The 20225-nt window shown below is 39.6% G+C and overlaps 1 protein-coding gene across 1 annotated transcript in view; it reads left to right on the top strand.

Moving 5' to 3' along the window:
- Nucleotides 1-20225, top strand: part of pappaa (pregnancy-associated plasma protein A, pappalysin 1a) — a 115377-nt gene that overhangs the window by 3042 nt on the left and 92110 nt on the right. Inside the window, exons 2-6 of the mRNA XM_026173684.1 lie at nt 4160-5264; nt 13803-13948; nt 14267-14560; nt 14903-15095; nt 15334-15455. Of these exons, the coding sequence (XP_026029469.1) occupies nt 4160-5264; nt 13803-13948; nt 14267-14560; nt 14903-15095; nt 15334-15455 (1860 nt within the window). The remainder of the gene's footprint in view (nt 1-4159; nt 5265-13802; nt 13949-14266; nt 14561-14902; nt 15096-15333; nt 15456-20225) is intronic.

Genomic DNA, 20225 nt, shown 5'->3' with positions numbered 1-20225 from the left:
TTGTTGGAGGAACTGTTTTTTTATTGTCTTGTTTTTGACTGCCACAATTGCACACCCCCCCCCCCCCCCCCCCCCCATTTTTATACGGTTCTTACAGGATGCTCTTTTCTGTGCAACTGACTAGTTAGAGTGAGCGCAGTCTCAACTGTGAAATATATTATGTTACTTGAGACTCTTTGACCAGTTGGAGTAAGAGTTTCTTTCCTCTGGCCTCATAAAATTATTCTGAATGGGATTGTGTCCAAAATGCCTTCAGTAAGGAAAAAATAGATAAAAGAAAACTATCTTCCCTTATTGCACTCAGTATGACTGACTTAGCTTTAAGTTACTTTTATTATATTTATAGAGTTTTTGTTTTGGCAAAATATTAAAATATCAGCATTTAAAGAGGTTTATCAGTTTTTGCAGCCCATATTTGTAGACTGGCTTTTTTTTATTAACTATTTTTTATGATAAAGGAACTATTCAAGCTATAGTTTCATAGTATCTATGTGATCAAATAAAACATTTGTAAATACACATTTGAATAGTTTTCAGCCCCTTAAAACCAATCACAAGACCCCTCTGGGTCACATTTGACAGTTACATGTGGTCAGAATTAATCCCAGGTTTAGTATTTGAACTGTTACAGAGTACCACTCACAAACACACATACCTTTCTAAGCACACAATCAGAACATCAAGTTCTGCGTCCGAATGTTATCCAAATTTGTTGTGCCCGATTAGCCTTTGTATCCAGGTCATGTCGGGTTTTCCCGAAAGAGGAAAATAAATCACAAGAGGAGTGCAGGCTGTCTTCATAACCTGCTGGAGACAATTATGTGCAGTCGCTGGCAGATAATTAAGTTGATAACAGATGTATCTCCTCATTGCAGGACGATACACAATAGATATCATGCTCATAAACTAAGTTTGTTTAAGGTTTTTTTTCATGGCTACTTAGAAAAAGTATCTTATTGGTTTATTAATTTAAGTGTGATACAGTACTGTGCAAAACCTTTGAGCTTCCTCTTATTTTCCTATATTTTGCTTCCAAGGTGCCAGACCTTCCTGCGAATCTTTTAAGCCGTCTTGAGCAATAGTTCTCCAGGCTTTCTGAAGCTCTTTCACAGTTTTTCTTTGGACATTGGCTGCTTTTGCATTAAGTTTCAGTCCAGTCCTTGGAGTTGATCATTTGAATAAGAATGTCTTTTTGTTTTTTTATATTTTAACCATAAGCTATGTATCATACATACATAAAAAGACACCTAACTAGAGATATGAACCAATATTGTGCCTGCAGATAACAGACAGCTGAGCAAAGAACTGCCAATCACATCTTTAGGCACTTTGTAAATAGTAACTTGACATAAAACCCAATGATTGCTAAAGAGAGATAAGAAGCCATTCTCAAGGAACTAAAACATGGAAATAAGGCTGAGGTTTGCCGAATTACAGGAGAACTGGACTGGACTGAAAATCAATGGCAACAGATCTTAATGGAGTGACGAATCCAAATTTGATTTTTTTTTTTCGCAATTCCGCAAGTGGTGTTTGGATATTGTCAAAGGTGAGGATGTTATGAACACAGAGAAGTCCTACTGCCAATGCAGTAACGCATTCCTTTATCAGTCATGGATTGGCCTACACAGAGCTTGGACCTCAACATTACTAAAGCAGTGTGGGATCGTTCTGACAGAGACAGAAAACAGTAACAGAGGCAGCCAACATCCAAAGAAGAGCTTTGAAGATCTGCTCATTGAAGTGACAAGAAAGCTTGTCTATGAGAGGCTGCGCTGGTTATTGAGGTTGAAGTGTAGTGTAGTACTCTATGTATATTTGCACATATTTCCATAAATCACAGCAACTAACAACATATTAGACAATAAGGTGTGGCACAAGACTTTTGCACATTGCTGTGTATGATCACAGCTAGTTACCCACAAAGAGGTTGATGCTTAAAGAAGGGTTAAGCTCAGAGTCTAACACTTATTCTTAGCAATCGTTACCTCAACTAGAGGTTTAAACTTCTTATCAGTCCTAAGCATTATTAGCTATGCACCGCCTTATTGTGGCTGAATGGCAGTTTGGAAAAGGGTTTGTTTAATACCCCAAATTAAAATGACTGCAAATTATTTAGCTGAATTAATTTGGAGTGAGACTTGAAAGCTATGTCAAAAGGTAAGTGTTTTAAAGTGCAATGATATTTTTATGAATGATATCCTTGTTTGTTTTAAAATGTCATTGGGATTTTCCATTGTCTGCATGGGGAAATAGCTGGTGGTCACTTAGGTATGACCATGAAAGTGCCTTTCTTTGACCTTTTAGAGCAAAAACAGTTCAAAAGTAAACAGTCTTTAATGTTCCCTTCCTTCCTGCTTTTTATCAAGACCTTGTGACATTTTTCTTTTTGAGGGTATGTGTGTTTTTGTACTTTTCCTTTTTTCCTGAGTGTGTTTTCACAAAAGAAGACAAATGGCAAGTGCAAGGAGGGCTGCATTTGAAGCTGACAGAAACAGTGGTCGACTGAAGCACACGCCAGTCTCTTTGTGTGTGTTTATATGTGAACACAAATGTGCACTTCACTATTTCATTTTGTCTGTGCATATGGCCATGGGTGTGTGTATTTGTTCATGAGAATGTATATATGCATGTCTTTATAAGTATGTGCATATGTGTGCCTAAGTGTTTTTGTGCGAGACCCAGCAGTCACAATATTGGGTCTGGAAAAGCATACCATGTTAGATAAATTGACCATGGCAGAATTATGACAGCTGTTTACACTAGGAGCCCTATGAGCATTTTAGCACACCTTTTTTTTTTTTTTGCCTTGAGTGCTCTAGCTGGCAGATGGGAAGCTTTTTCCTTCCAGTGTAGTGGAAAGCCTGAAAACGTCATCCACTGAAGGACTGACCTTGACGCTGAACCCAACCCTCACCCCTTGAACATTATTCCGTGAAAATACCAAGTTAAGGAACGCACACTGCAGTGTGCATCTAATTAGAAACAGGTCAAAGTTAGCAGGTCTGTACAATTACCATTAGCCAGCCACTTATTAGAGGCTCAGGTAACCTAATCGATGGGCAACAAAGGCACCCAAGTTGACAAGTGAGCTGAGGCCAAGATGTGATCATCAGCTTTCACACCATAATAAAGGCAGCAGAGAAAAATATGAAGGGCATTTACAGGAATTTGAAGCACTCATCGTAACGGCAACTGTAAAGAATACTTCATATCTATATGAGCTGGGTCTTCAGGTCACGGATCGAGTGTCTCTTTGTGGGTAGATATAATTACATAAAAGCGCATGATGTTGGCAATTGTAGAAATTACAAGAGTGCAGTGCAGGTCTATCCCCACCTGTGAACACATACGGTAGATTTCCACAGGCTGAAATGGACCTTGTAAGGCGTTTCCCCGTGGTTTTGGAATATTTGCACACTTGGGACTGTATGGATATATGCTCAGAGTCATGAAACGCATTAATAAACACATGCAGTATGCACAGATGTGGACTTGTGTGCCTGCACACATGTACCTCAACAAGTGCTAAACAAACAAACAGTTAGCATTCAGAGATCCCCTAAGAAGTGAAAACACATTACAATGCTTAAGCTGGCATACACAGTCCAAGTAAAACAGGAAAAAGGTGTTTTGGTGCCTCTGCAAAAACATGACTTTAGCAGAAAAGTAGTCTTTTCTGGCTAACCCACTGGCAAGAGACATTTACATGAACTACTTTAAATGTGCTCAGTGTTCATGAAAAGCCTATAGTGAGAGATTTCCATTGGTTCTCTCTTAGCTAAACAAGCACTTCAACCCAATATTCAGGTCTTAGATTGGAAAAAAAAAATCTATTAATATATTTGCTCACTAACCTTGCTTACATTTCCTGTTTCCCCTTAATAAACGACACTTTTACACATATTGCATAAAATATTCAAAAGGTACTGATAATATAGTGAATATATTGAAAGTAATGCTGAAATATTATCACAGGAAAAACTGGTAATGAAACTGACGTACTGTGTTATAGTTATTCTACAAGCCCACTTCTGCATAGCTCCTAGCTCTTCCTCAGGAGATGATGAACTTTTAGTTAATGTGTTCACTTTCTTTTTGTTTAACTCCTGCAAATAAAGGTATTAACATACTGACTGATTTTTCATTCTTTTTTCAGGCCTTTACGACAAATGCTTTTATGCCTCCAGTGACCGAGGCTGGCTGCTTGGCATCCAGGCGGATAGTGAATACGGCGACCGCGATCCCCGCTTCTTCTTCTCCCTTAAAACTGACCGTGCCCACAAAGTGACCTCAATGCGCTCCAACGCTCGTTATATACCAAACCAATGGGCACATATTGCAATCACCTATGATGGCGTGTACATGAAGCTCTTCGTCAATGGAGCCCAGGTCGCCGTTAGTCGAGAGCAATCCGGCGATGTCTTCAGCCATTTGACCCAAAAGTGCAAAGTGCTGATGATCGGGGGCAATGCACTCAATCATAATTACAGGGGGGCAGTGGAAAGGGTGAGTCTATGGAGGGAGGCCCGAGGGCAGAGGCATATCATCAGGGATATGCAAGGCCAAGAGGACCCCCAAGATCTACCTAAGCTGATAATTCGTGAAACATTTGAGCACCCAGGTCGTAAGTGGCTGACTGTAAAAGATGGTAGTTTTCCTCAGCCTGAGCACAGAGGAGGTGCGAGGTCAGGGTTTGTGAATGGTGGTGGAAATGGAAATGCTGAGGGATTCCTGGACACAAGCTTGGAACCTCCAACTTGTGGTCAAACTGTCTGTGACAACGTTGAGGTCATTCGAAACTACAACCAACTTTGGACCTTCCGCCGACCAAAGAAAGTTCGATATCGTGTTGTAAATATTTGGGATGATGCAAGGACAAGGCCAACTGTGTCAGACCACCAGATCATTCTGCAGCATCAGCAGCTTAATGACGCCTTCAGCCCCTATAACATAACCTGGGAGCTTAGCATTCACAACGTGACCAACTCTTCTCTACGCAACCGCCTGATCTTAGCTAACTGTGACATCAGCAAAATTGGCGATGATCAGTGTGACCTAGAATGCAACCACCCGCTAACAGGATTTGATGCAGGCGACTGCATATCTAGATATCGAAACAGCTGCCCTGAACACAAGCAGGGTAATGGTATATGTGACCCTGAGTGTAACTGGGAAAACTTCTTCTATGATCTTGGCGACTGCTGCAACCCCAATGTGACAGACGTGACCAAGACATGCTTCAACCGTTCCTCTCCACACAAGTAAGAATACTTTCTTGACATTTCGTATGATACAGTGTTTTCTTTGGTATTTTTTAAATAAACATATTTTACTGTAATCCTCCAAAAAGCATTTACTGATTTTATAGTTCTTTTTTTTTCTTTTTTTACTCTGACATAATTGAGTAATTTTGGTAAACCAACTCTGCACTATTGCCTCGAATGCCAAGAGTAAATCAAACAGCCAATCTTTCCATACATGTGTCCCTGTAGAAAGCTTTTCTTTATGTCTACTCCTACTGTTTCCCGACCATTTGGGCTAAGGCTGAGTGTAACTCAACTCCCAGCCTGTGTGGCCCAGGAAATCCTCAGGGGCAGCAAGTCCAATCTAGCCTTGGACTGGTTCAATCAGTGTTCCACACTTAAGCAGGGTAAAACAAACGCAACTGGATGACTTTCCTGGTAGCAAACGTGCAGGCCAGACCACTCATTCTTGTATCCAGTTTTCACCAACTCTCCCCACCTTTTTCTACTCTGTCTCCTATACCCAGAGGTCTTCATTGAACTGGCTTGATTATAGAAGGAGAGTTTGGAAAGAGTGACATTCTAAACACAGCCTGAGGGCAATTAGGAGTCAAAAGGAGGGTCCAGTATATTTTCTTTCCGTATAGCAAAGGAATTCACTTCAATGAAATACCACTCTTGAGAGTCCCAATGAGACAGGTATGAGTGCCTAAACATCTTCTCGTAAAGAATTATCCATAAAAGAAATGTAAAGAACGTAATTTCACTTGCATGTAATAGCCTCTGTAACAAAATTCCCGAGGCATTTTGCAGCGCTGTATAGGAAGAAGAATATTATGTGATTTCATAACTTCAGGAGAAGACAGGGGTTGCTCATAAATGCATTCAATTTTTTTTTGTTTTTGTGGTAACTTCATTGTGGTTTGTAGATGATGAGTAAAAGCTGGCAAGGAGAATAAATCTCTGGAATTTTGCTGTATTAAGGTTTGCGCCAGACCTCCAATAGCAGGATTGTTTGTTTCTTGGTACACTGAAACTCAACACAGTGGAGTGTAACATTTTTGCGGACAGTGCAGGGGGTCTTTATGGTATGCTAGGAAAAGAGAGAGAAACGGCAAGGCTTGGTCAGTATTTCTTGCCACTGTCATGTGAGGACAAGTGAAAGGGACATAAGCAGGTAGACCTAGTGTGTGGGATTGTTTGGGTCTTTCTGTTAGTATGAATCAAGGAGACGAGGCTGTTTTCAATCACAGCTAAGCTGGAAGCGCTGTCTATCTGGCACTGTCCCGTTGTTTAAAATGACTGCTAAATAGCTAAATAATGACATCTAATTAACAACATCAGAGGGTAATGCAGGTGGGTTTGCCATTGCTTCCATATCTCAGTTCCCACCACATCCCTTCCAACTTAGTCATCATTAGCCACCACTTGATTAATGGGTTTCTAACTACTTCATTTAGACATCAAGTATTGGCAAAATGCGTGCTGTTGCAATTTGAAAGATGGGCTTGTGAAAGGAAGGATCGCAGCAAAAGTGAAAATAAAATGCACAGAAAGAAAGATTTTTGCCTAAAACATAGATATAATCTCCCCAAGTGGTTGCTTATTTTGTTTTGATTATGGTATGTCTGGAGAGAGACTTGCAGAGAGTACAAACAATTTGACATTCCTCCCTAATTATGGAATTCTGGATGAACAATGTACTGCGTATGCAGGAGAACAATGGTTGTGAGGTCCTGCATTTATTTTTGCAGCATTTGGGCCTGTTACCACTTACATGTAGTGTTTAAAAAAAAAAAATCTGGCTAACACAGGACACACGCAGCTCAGTGGTGCTGCATCAGTTTCTCTTCTGAAAATACCACTAATAATATTTCCCCCTCCCCGCTCCACATTTGGCTGAAGAGAATGTTTTGCATTGTTTTCACAGACCTCGGTTTTGACACTTCTTCTGGTTTTGGTGGTATTTGATGTTATCTGACAGCATTCATTTTAAGGCTAAACATTCTCGTGTCTGGAGCCTGATATATCTGACAGTGTGTCTGTAATGCATGCAATGAGAATCCACTTTCTGAATGGTAGAATGAGTATCTATTGTTGGACAAGCTGACATATGTAGACATACGTGCTTGTTTTATTCCCAATTAGAGATTGATATAATTACAGGTACAAAATCACAGGGTACACAGGAACTTAATACATGACATTTTTGAGAGCAACTGATGAAAGAAATCTTTTGGAAACACCTCACAATCAACCATTTTAGCCTTTTAGAAAATGAAGTTCTGGCTTGGCATTGTCAGGAGCGAACAGGTCATCTGTTTTCCCTCAGCCTCTTGCCATCCCTGCCCCCTCCCTCCTGAGTCAATACCTCTCCCTGTGGCAGGTTAATGGATGGAGTGTCTCATGTCTTTCACTCCTTCTCCACGCTGTATTCCAGCTTGGTGCAGGGCTCTTGACATAGAGTTTTACAGTTGGTCGTCTAAACCTTAAGCCCCTGTCCCATAAAACATAATGGAGTGCTTGGGTGTAAATACCAGGACTTTTCACTTCCCCTTTAAAGCCATTGCCCACCGGTTGTCAAAGTTTCACCTGCACTCTTGTGGGGGCTGGGAGAAGTGAAAAAGTAGATTTTCTGCATAACTAGAGGACTGAAGGGATTGTGGGAGGTGGGTGGCTTTACGTGGGCTATCGTAGGAATGCAGGGTCGCATCTGGCTTTGACGAGATAATATATAGCCAGATTCTGTTGGTGGTCCTTTGAAAATATGACACATGGGGGAATTCAGCTGATATTGCATTGGCAAGGTGACTGTGGTTCCGAAGTCAAGTAAGGTTCTGATGAAGCGTTTCACACATTTCTGCCAGAAAGTGAGAGAGTTACACTCAGCACTCCATTAAGGGCTTTTACTTCAGATAAGAACTTGGAGAGGTAGAAAGGCCCGGGGCTATCCAATCATCTGTTTCATATGTCTCTAAACAATGATTTAAAAAAAACAAAACTCAGCAACATTTCTTATGCATGTGTCTTCCTTGAAGGGAGAAATATTCCGAGGACTAAGCTGGAAGGTTAAAGAAGAGAGCCTAAGTATAGTAATAAAGACAGAGATGAATGATGGGGCTGTGGTGTTGACCGACTTGATGACAGGGGAGCTGAGGGCCCCCTCTAATTTCAAAAGTGTTCTTGGCTATGAGACTGTCATTGCCATGCCAGCGTGCCCCAGCTTTCACACTTAGCTGCCCTAGACACATGTATACGAGGCGAATTTATGGCTTTATATGAATTATATATGGATGTAAATGGATGAAGTCATAATCCCCCATTTAATATGTATCAGATATAAAAGCATTAACACGACAGTTTGAGCTGCCTCATGGACCCCTGAATTTCCCCAGCAGAGATGCCCTGCAGTGACGCTTCATTATAGTTAGGATCAATTTTCTTCACTCGCCTTACCTTTTGCACTTTCCCTCCCTCGTTTTTTTTTCTCTCCTTCTCTCTCTTTGTAAGTCTTTGAAACTTGTTTTCCCAGGACAAAAGTAGTGTGGTTAAATGCATGGAAAATCCTGTCTCTCCCAAGTGGCTCATCTAAGCTGAAAAAACATGATAAGAGGCAAGAGTGGGAAACATGGGTTAGTGGATGGGGAAATAGTTGAGGGGTCTATGAGAGAGAACATTGGGCGGTTGGTGTAAAGTGAGGTAAAGGGTAATTTGCAGGGAGGTTTGAGTAAGATAGATAGTTCAATTCTCAGAGCAGTTCTGGTTACATCCCTATGATAGTGTCATTGGGGACTGAGTTCCTGTAACGGCAGCAAACGAAAATGTAAAACATCCACGACAACATAGTCAACACTGTGTGAAATCAGAAACATGCACACATGCACATACAGACATACAAAAGCTTTTTGTATGTTCAGCTTTTGTCAGCTGACTACAGTAAAACTGAGTCTCGCTTTGATTCTCTCTTGCACACTAAAGTGTTAAGGGCCAAGGCTGTTAAAAAAATGAAATTGTGATTAGTAAATTAAATAGAGAATTTCTCCCCTTATTCATTGCTGATGCTGACTCATTCATTTCAGCATCAAAAACCGCGTGACCCCTTTCTCCCAACATGCATGTCCAAAAACTCTGGACAAATATTTTCTGAGGAAATAATGAAATTCCTGAAATTATTAGAAAGAGGGACCTTATATGATCTGTTTTCTCTCTCTCTGTCTATCTCCTTAGACCTGGCCCCTGCGAATGCCCTCTGTTGCTCTTGCATAGGCTTGACGAAAGCATGTAGTACACTAAACCTTTTATTGAAAACGTCTGTTTTAGGGGAGCACTGAATCTTCACTAAGCAGCCCTTATTTGACTTGCGACTTCAGGTAGAAGCAGATTTGTCCAGCAAAACTTGATTTTATGAGGCACTTTGTGTAGCTGCATATAAAATGTGCATTGGTGGTAACTTTAGTAGGGTTACTCCTGTGGGGAAAAATAAATTATCTCACTGGTCAAAATTCTTCCAAAACACTGCCAAACAACAGTGTTACTGACTTTTAAAATACTGTTTTTAGGCTACAAGAACATATGCTATGAGGCATACATTTAAATATTTTATACAGACGTTCCATCACAGGTCAAAAGTTTTCTATTGGATTGAGATCTGGTGACAGAAATATTTTACAAATCTTCTATTGTCAGTGTTAGTTAGCCAGTGTTAGTTGTAGCTTCACTTTCCTGTTCTTAGCTAACAAGTGTGGTCTTCTGCTGCTGTAGCTCATCTACTTCAAAGTTCCATGTGCTGTGCTCTCAGAAACGGTCTTCTACATCCAGTAGTTCAATCCAGTGACGATTTGAGTTATTGTTTTCTTTCTGTTGGTTTCAAGCAGCCTGGCCATTTTCCCCTGACCCCTGGACTCAACAAGGCATTTTCACTGAAGATATTTTCTCTTTTTCCGATCATTTTCTGTGAAAACTACAGATGGTTGTATGGGAAAATCCCAGTAGATCAGCAGCTTGTGAAATACTCAGACCAGCTCATCTGGCGTCCAAAAGTCTTGTAAATCACCTCTCTTCCCCATTCTGACTGAACTTCAGCAGGTCGTCTTGACCATGTCTACATGCTAAAATGCACCGAGTTGCATAAGATGTCTAACTCAGAAGATCTCTAGAAGATAGGAAAAAGACCCTGTTTCAAAACACACACACAGATGCAACACACGACAATTAAATAATTTCCCCCAGGGATCAATAAAGTATTCTGATTCTGATTCTGAATTACAATTTAAAGTACCTGATACCATAAATAGGAAAAACAGCATGCAAAGACATATTTTTTCTAATGCTAAAATGCCCATGCAGCTACGCCTATTGGTGCAACCAAACAAAACACTGTAATTCATCTGAAACATGAAGATATCAAATCTGACATCTCCACTTTTAAATGATTACAGGATCGTTCACTTAATTAAACAGCTGTAGTTTGTGACACTTGTTTGTGATAACCTCTGGTGACTTACTTCAGCTGGCATAGTAAAGTAATCAAATCAGGTGCATGCATTCAGTGGAACTATGCACCACCTTACTTCATAGCAATTCAAAACATACTCACCCATTTCATGTATTGAGTGGGAGAGTAAATATAAATAGCTCAGTCCAGGATTACACTTCACAAAGGTATGAGTCTTTGAAGATTTTCCTTTTATCTATATATTTACCTCAGTTCCCTTAAGTGGGACAAATGTAATATGAAATGTAGTGAAAAAAAAAAAACTTTTACAAATTGATTTGCATGCACGAAAAGTTGGTGCTGGAATCGATTCAACAAATTTTAAAAACAATTTACACTTTTCATGTACTAAGTTAATAAAATCCAACGTGCTCAGGGAAGTCTATGATTAAAATGACACTGAATTAAAGCAAAGTGAATAGCATTTAAATTTGGACCTCCTGTTTTGTTTCTCCTTTCTCTGAGGAGTTTGCCTATGTGGCTGTCCTCCCACAATCCAAAGTTTAAAGTGGTTGTAGGTGTGGATATGTCTTCCTGAGCTAATCATGTGATTGACTGGCAGCCGGGTCTCCAGGGTGCATTTTGCCTTTTGCCCTCTACAAGTGACCACAGAAGAAGAACAGTGAATGAAATCAATTTATTTTTATTTACTGGAGGAGAGTCAGGTTTAGCCTCAGTTCACTTAATCTTATGAGGACATGCAAAATGTGAGCACAAAATAAAAGGCAGGCAAAAGGGTCACACAAAATGGGTCAAAACATCTACAGACCTAATTTGCATGACTTGGGTCTTGTTTTGTTTCTGATAAACTCTTGTTTATACATCCACTGAATATCTATTTCAAAAGTCTCCCTAAGCCAAAGGGAAAGAATAAACTATCATTTCAGCATATGCAACAAATTACTGACTCTTCCAAGAGATGACTGAGCTTGTTGATGCTGTTTGCCAGGACCACCAGCCAGGCTCATAGAGAAAACTGTGCTTGACGTGTTCATAAAATGAATGACAGTTTCACTGCTGGAAAGATATCTCATTGTGTTGAGTGATTGCACTCATTTGTACTGCCGTTAATGCTCACAGAGCCTGAGACAGAAGATTATGCCTTGAGAAGGGAGACATCGGAATACCTAAACAATTAATTCAAATGTCAGGCTGACATAAAGTCAGACTGGTCTCAGATTCTCGGTAGAAAACTCATGATGCAGTGAATAGAACATCTTGTTGTAGGACATTATTTCATTCTATATGCTAAGAATCCATCATATAAATTATAATATTTTTTCTTAATACAAAAGGGTAGAGTAAAATTTTCTCATGCATTGTATAAAAATGTTGGTATTTATAGACATTCAAAGAAAAAGGCTTTCATATTTCAAATATTTATCACAATATACATATATATTTACAACTTTGGAGTGCAATCATGTGGGAAAAAAAGGAAAAAAGTTTTCCTAGGACCCAGTAGTTTTTTGAAAAACCAAGCACACCCACAAGATTCTGTAAGAACTAAAAGGGTAGAAGCCAATTGCTACTAATCAAATAATAAAAACAGGAGTTTTGGAGGTCTGGTGGCCTGGGCTATCACATCTCAGGAAGAGTCAAGAAGTCCCACAAACAAGCCAAAATACAAAAAAAAGAAAACAAGAGCTACATCTCAGACTCTACAGGCCTCAGTTAACATGGTAAAACCTTCCTGATAGAAAGGCTTAACAAGTATGGCTTGGTTGGAAGGGTCGACACAGGAAAACCTCTTCTCTACAAAAGGAATGAGATAGCACAGCTTAAGTTTGCCAAGTTTCATCAACCCACAAGACAGATGAACCCAAAGTGGAAATGTTTTGGCCATTAGGCAAAGTGCCACAAAAAATAAACAGAACACATCAGCACAAACAACTCGCACCAATTGTCAAGCACGGTGGTGGAGGGGTAATAATTTAGGCTTGTTTTGCAGTCACGGGACCTTGCAGCCATTAACTCAGTCAGACCCTTTTAAGGTCATGTGTCTAAAGGATCAAGTTTGGCTGAATTCGGAAATTATGGGACAATGATCTCAAGAAGCTGTTTCAAAGACCCAGTCAAAGTCTAGACTTCAACCCAACAGAAATGTTGTGGCGGGATCTTAGTAGAGCTGTGAGTAAACAAATGTCCACAAACCTCAAAGAACTGAAACAATATCAAGTGTCTAATTTGACTTTCAGCAGTAAAGTATATGTGGCTTGTATGTTGAAATTATAAGGTGCCAGAACCATTTCAGAACTGGCTATTACTTGATTCGTCCTTCAACATAAAACACTGTCATGCACACAAAAAGAAAAACATCATAGTGACTCTTAGCATGCACTGTAGTTCCAGTCAAACTCTGTCAATAATTGCACATTTGGGATTATTATACGGTTTATTGTACTTTCTAAATGATAACGTCAACAACATGGTCTGTACTCTCCCTTCCACCACAAAAATGTAAATGAGCCTTAAAGCCTGAAATTAGTTCAGTGTAAATCAGACTGATGGCAACTTGATTTACAGTGATTATAATAATATAATTATATTTAAAAACATCACAACCCTCTCCTGGTGTACAGTCGCTGGTGAAAGAAAGTAAAACATAATTTTATTGTTATGTAAGTACTTGTTGGCAGTGCCAGATAGTTTGTAGTCAACATTCATTTTGGATGGAGGAAGGAAAACATTCTTCACCCCTAACCAGCTGAAGAAGATGCATTTTATTACGTCCTTATTAATTTGTACACATGGTTTAAAACACTAGCTGGCTTCAACAAGATCATTTATTCTTCTTGGAACTTCATTCTTTTGGTTTCAAGGTCCTTGCAACTGCCAGCACATTAAATAAATATTTTAGTTCATTAGGGACCTAAATCTGAGTTCTGGTTTCGTGAATGATGACACTGCATAAGCTCTTTTGGCTAGGAACAGTGTTTTTTCTTTTCTTTTTTCTTTTTTTTTTGGACTTGGTGAAATCTGGAAATGACTGTCTTAATTGTTAAGCCATTAACTTAATGTGAAATACTGTGTTTGTGTTGTTTTGGGTTTTTTTTCCACAGAGCCTATTTGGATATGAAAGAGATCAAAGAGATTTTGCAGTTGGATGGCTCAACTCACCTGAATGTTTTCTTTGCCAATTCTTCTGATGAAGATCTGGCAGGGGTTGCCACATGGCCCTGGGACAAAGAAGCCCTCACACACTTGGGTAAAAGACAAAGCGCATAAATAAATGCATGCATGCAAACTCACATGCAGTTACATAAGTACAGGCACACATCACCTTCAACTTCTTTGGCAGCCCAGATTGTTGATTTGGAGTAATTACAGTTCAAGCCCCAAGCAGTTTCTGTCTTCATCACAGCTCTAACAGGGAAGAAGGTGATAATGAAGCTGAGGAGGCCCATGAATAATGTATTGTCTGAATCATACCCCTGTGCCACAATTACTTTACACTACATTAGGAAAAGGCATTTGTGTGGTGTGTGATTGAGTGCGAGTGACTTCTTTCACTGTGTTTTTCCAGGTGGAATTGTGCTGAATCCTTCCTTCTACGGCACATTTGGTCACACTGACACAATGGTCCATGAGATTGGTCATAGCCTCGGCCTTTACCACGTGTTTCGAGGTGTGTCCGAGACTGAATCATGCAATGATGCGTGCTTGGAGACTGAGCCCTCAATGGAGACTGGGGACTTGTGTGCAGACACCAAACCCACTTCCAAATACAAAGGCTGCAGCGATCCTGAACCAGGCAATGATACTTGTGGCATCCGTCATTTCACGCATACACCGTTTAACAATTACATGAGTTATGCAGGTGAGACTGGGCCTCTGCATGTGTTGAGCTACTTACCAGAGGAAAACTTTATAGTTACCCTTTTTGTGTGTCACAGCTAATGTATAGAAATTGTCCCAGAGAACTTTTTGAGTCTGTGTGCATAGTGTGTGTAAAAAGTATTAGGGAATCTCAGCATTAGCGAATCTTTCATGGCACTCATAATGTGCTAAAGAATTTTAAAAAGTTATTTAAAGGGAAAATGCTCATAAATTATCTTGTAGCTTGTTAAAGTAGCTTGTTCTCTTCATAGAAAATGGACCTGCACGATGATCAATCTCAAATTGTATCCTCACACTGATTAACTACCTCTTTTTTCTGCAGATGATGCTTGTACAGACTCTTTCACAATGAACCAGGTGGCTAGGATGCACTGCTACCTGGACCTCATCTATCAGACCTGGCAGCCTGCTTCCAAACCTCCTCTGGTGCCAATGGCTCCTCAGGTGGTTGAGCAGCATCATAATTCCATCACCCTGGAATGGTTTCCACCAATTTCCGGACAGTTTTATGACAGGTGAGATGAACTAGATATGTTATAGTTCTGATACATCCATGTATTGTGATGGGAATTTAATACTAAATATCTTGTTTACACAGTTACATACTTGAAAGTGAGTCCAAATCTAAAGGGCTTAATAAGCTTAACATTGTTACAATTGTCTTGTCACTTCTTGTTTTTGTTTATTGCGTATAAATGACGTGTATTTGGTATGTATCTAAGTTGGTTGCTGTACTGCCTGTTGGTTTCCTAGAGAAGTGGGATCAGTGTGTGACAAATGCACTGAAGGGAGAGTCCTACTACAGTATGCATCAAACTCGTCTTCTCCACGACCATGTGATCCATCTGGTCACTGGTCCCCTCGAGAGGCTGAAGGTACAGTACAGTACTTTATACTTGACTTCTTTTTGACACTGAATTTTCCCAGTCTAGTCTGGCTTTTGCTGTGGAAGTGTAACACATCTTTGTTACATCAAAGAAACACATCTTTGATGTCATTCAGACATCTGTCACTTTCTTGATTTTTTGACCTCTTTCTTCTAAAAGCAATTTTTCATATAAAAACCACACCACATCCACAGTTTACAGTACCATAACACAATTTGAGGTAACTTTTTGTTGCTTGTTTGTTTGTTTAATTTGTGTGAGTCAGTACCCCAACATGCACAAACCTTTGGTGACTGACTCAACCCTAAACTATGCAAATGACTCACTGGATTCATAACACTTGGGCCGTGGGACAACATGGAAGGATCAAGGAGGTCGTTTCCCAATGGATGGTGCTGTATGGTATCACAATTCCCATATGCAGGTTCAGGCCCAAAACCAAGGTCAAAGATCACATGTTAGCGCTAACGCTCTACTGAGAGGAGCCTTGTCTTTCCCTTTTCTAGTCTTGCCCTGGTGCTGAATTGAAAGAAGAGGAATTGGACTGGGACATAAATAAGGCAGTAGAGATGAAGTATTTAAGATTTAAAAATAGTTGCTGTCCCATCTGTGTACCTCTGATCTCACTGTTGTCCTGGCAGTGGCAGCATCAAACATACTTTGGATATTATGCATGCATGTAACTAAGTGCAGCTAAAAGTGCAATAAACATTTGAAATAATATAAACACTCAGCGACCACTTTGTCAGGTGCACCTTATCAACTGCTTGTTGAAGACAGTGTAATGATTAGAGAAACTGCAATAAAACCCAAGAGGTACATCCACAGACCTCAGTTAGCATCTTAAATGTAAAACTCACAACAGCACAATTAGACTCTTAGGCACAATGTCCATTGGGCAGATGAGACCAAAGTGGAGGCATTTGGCCATAAAGCAGAGCAACAAGTTTAATAAAAAACAAACATAGAATATCAGAACAAACACCTTACACCAGCTGTGAAGCATGGCGGTGTAAGGGAGATGATTTGTCCAGCCAAAGGACTTGGGGGCCTTGTAATTATTGAGTTGACCATGACCATGAAGTATTCTAGAGTCAGGCCATCTGTCTTATTGCCAAAGCTTGGCTGGAACAGGGTCATGCAACAGAACAAAGAGCAAGAGCGCTCCAGCAAATGTACTACAGAACGGCTGAAAAAGAAAAGAAATCAAGATGTTGCAATGACTCACTCACAAGGGCGTTTAAACCTTTTCATGGGTGCTCAGGCATCTCTAAATTTCATCATAGCACCCCTAAAAATAACTATAGTAATAATAATAGTAATAATAATGTTTTGTAGTGTTATTGACTTTATCTTAGAAAGTTATATTTTGCCAACTTGTCTACACAAAACAGAATAAAATAAAAACATGGCCCCTTTAGTCTGGTTGTCAAAGCACTCTTGGGCAAGATACTGAACCTCGAGTTGCCTGCAATGCATCAAAGTGTGAGTGTGTGAACATTTGGTTAAAACTGGTTGGGCACAGAAAAAAGTGTGTGTGGATAGGTGAATGAGCCTTCTTGTAAGAAAGTGCTTTAAATGCTCAAAGTAGAAAAGCGCTATGTGAGCACAGTCCATTTACCAATTTGGACTGTTTGGCTTAATTAGTTTTCGCTTAGTTAAGCGCAATTTGCAGGATCTCATTCGCTCTCATTGCAAATCTCTAAACATATTCACACTCACTAAAACACATTTCGAACAGTTATTCACTTGTGATGTATAATCCTAACTACAGGAGGCAGATGTTAAACACAACTGCAAAACAGATGTCACTTCTTAAACACAATGGCTTGTTGCTGATGTTAACCAACAAATGCCAGCACAGAGTGCGCAGCCAGCAAGAATGAGCTGACGGTTGATACCAACAATAAATCGAAACAATGTGAGGCGCAAAGGAGGAAATGGGAGATCGAGAACAACAATGTCAGATGAAAACTTGGCAATTGGGAATGACCATGTTTGTGTACATACAATGGACAGCCTGAAACGTATAGTATGAGATTTACATGCCTATAATTTACTCACAAAAAATGTCTCATCTTTTTGTTTTTGCTGTAGTGTTTAAGGAATGCTCTGTAGTGTTATTATTTTTTTGACTTTTCTGTCATCTGAAAACTTTGTGCGGTTTTGGGCACAGATAAAATTGTTTTGATGTGATTGTTTGGTTTTTGCCAGTAGAGTCAGAGGTTTTGTTAATGTTGTTTGAAAATTGGGTTTTGTGTTTACAGTTTTCAGAAAAGAGGGGACGGTTTCAGAAAAAAGGATCTTAGCAACTGGGAAAAACCATAATTACTAATAAGGTTGTGCAGAACCAGCCCAGAATCCATAACAGGAACGGGCAACCCTGCAGCTTCTGTGACCGAGATCTATTATCCAGTCATTATTAGGCCTTACAATTTAAGAGGCTGGCAAGGTTTTGATTGTTTTGGACAGGTTTTCTTTGGATCTATACTTGTCTCTACTGTGCTTTATTTTAGTTTAAATTGAATATATGTTTATTTATCTCTCATATGAAGCACTATAAGCACTGTTTAATACTGAATTTTTTCAAATTCAATTAAATTTAATTTCACAAAAATGTTATTGATGTGATCAAATATATAGAATTACTAGGATTTACATTTTACAACAAACGTTTATTTAAGCAGAGTTATTTAAATATGAGCTTAACTCCTAACCTACAAAATGACAGGAATGCACATATTCATGAAATAACTATGCATAAATTATATAATCCTTCATTTAAAAAAAAGGAAATTTAGAAACTGCTGATCTACTTGGATTTTCCTGCACAGCCATTTCTAGGGTTTACACAGAATGAGCTGAAAAAATGAAAATAACCAGTGAGTAACAAAAATGGCAGAGGTCAAAGTCCTTTGAGCACATAGGAAGGCAACAGCCCCTCAGAAAACCACATAATACAAAGAAGGTATGCAGAGAAGCGTCTCTGGAATGCATAACATGTCAAACCTTGAAGCAGATGGGCTACAGCAGCAGAGGACCACACTAGGTGCTGTGCTTATCAGGTAAGAACAGGAAACTGAATCTACTATAGTTTGCACAGGCTCACCAAAATTGGACAACAGAAAATTGAATAAACATCCCCTGATCTGATGAGTCTGAATTTCTGCTGTGATATTTGGATGTTGGCATAAACAACATGAAAGCATAGATCCATCCAGTTCAGGGTGCTACTGTTGGTGTAATGGTCTGGGAGATATTTTGTTGACACACTTTGCTCATCAACTAAAAATTTTTTAAATCCCACAGTTCACCTAAATATTGTTGCTGGCCATATCCATCCCTTTATGACCACAGTGCACCCATCCTCTGATGGTTGCTTCCAACAGGACAGTGCATAATGTCACAAAGACCAAATCATCTCAAACTGGTTTCTTGAACATCACAAGGAGTTCAGTGTACTGAAATGACCACCACAGTCACCAGATGTCAATCCAACAGGTGCAGCAATAGGATGTGTACATCCCATGTACCTTTGTTAGGTCCATAGGGTGTACCTTATAAAGCACCTGCTGAGTGTTTATACAGCAGACTCTTATATAAAAATAAATAAATTCAACTTTTACATTCACGTACACATCAGTGACAATAAATATAAATAATAAAGTCATACCTGCGGTAACAGTCAAACCACAACACAAGGCTAGAAATGAATCCTAATCAAAGATGATTAAAATTCTGAATCATGTGTCAGTATGTGTGGATGCTGAACAGCAGCTGCTGAACCTTGCCTTTACACTGGTTATAGTGTGTGAACCAGAGGCAAGTCTGGGCTTGTCTAATATGATGTGTGTTTAAACTGTTTTTTCCCTCTTGGAAAGGGTCTTTGTTTGGTTCTCTCTTAACTCTGCTCGGGCCAGCTTCTCACTGGATACACAGAATACTGCAGCTGCTGTCCCTCTATAATGTTGCAAATGTGATCAGTAGTCACGTTCTGTCATTAGAATGCTAGACATTAAATTACTTGCTTTAAGATTATTATAGTTAGATTACTGGCAAAAATTCCTGTTTTGGAAGATGGGCGCATTGACGTGAATGCAAACATACATGGCACCTGTTCTTCAATGTCTTCCTCCTTATACTACTTGACTGGGAAACACTAGCATGGCCAGGGTGAGCCAGAATGCTTCTCATAAATCTTTACTACTCTAAGCCCTGGAGAAATTTGGCTGAAGTAAAAAAGCAATAATGGGGGGGGGGGGGGGGGCAAAAACACATGGATATGGATTCCAGGAGTGGGTAAGAGAGATTGGGTGGGATCGAAACCACCCAAGATAGTTAAGAGAATTGCATGTGGTTGGTGACATGAGTGAAGGAGGACTGATTGAAAACAGTACTGCACGATGCAAGCGAAAAGGTTCAGGATGTGTATGTTTGACAACTGTATTTTGCTTTACTTTGCAGTGTTTCACTTGCAATCTGTAGCACAAACATTATTTTCTCTAAATATCTATGGATTTAATCCTTTAAACTAAACAGCAAGCATCTGTGAAAAATCAGAGATTGCAGACACCTCACTAAAAGAGTTTTTAAAGATTTGTCTGCCTGACATTATAAGCATAGACTGCTATTTTGCATTAGGCTCAAACAACAATACAACAAACAAACAAACAAAGAAAAACAGCAAGCAGAATGGTGATTAGCACTGCCACCTCACAGCAAGAAGGTCCTGGGCCTGAGTCCACCGGCCAAGTGTCG

This window comes from Astatotilapia calliptera, chromosome 7 (assembly GCF_900246225.1).
Source record: "Astatotilapia calliptera chromosome 7, fAstCal1.2, whole genome shotgun sequence".
NCBI classification, from domain to species: domain Eukaryota; kingdom Metazoa; phylum Chordata; class Actinopteri; order Cichliformes; family Cichlidae; genus Astatotilapia; species Astatotilapia calliptera.
Note: the sequence above shows the minus strand (reverse complement) of the source record. Positions and strands in the feature narration are given on the sequence as shown.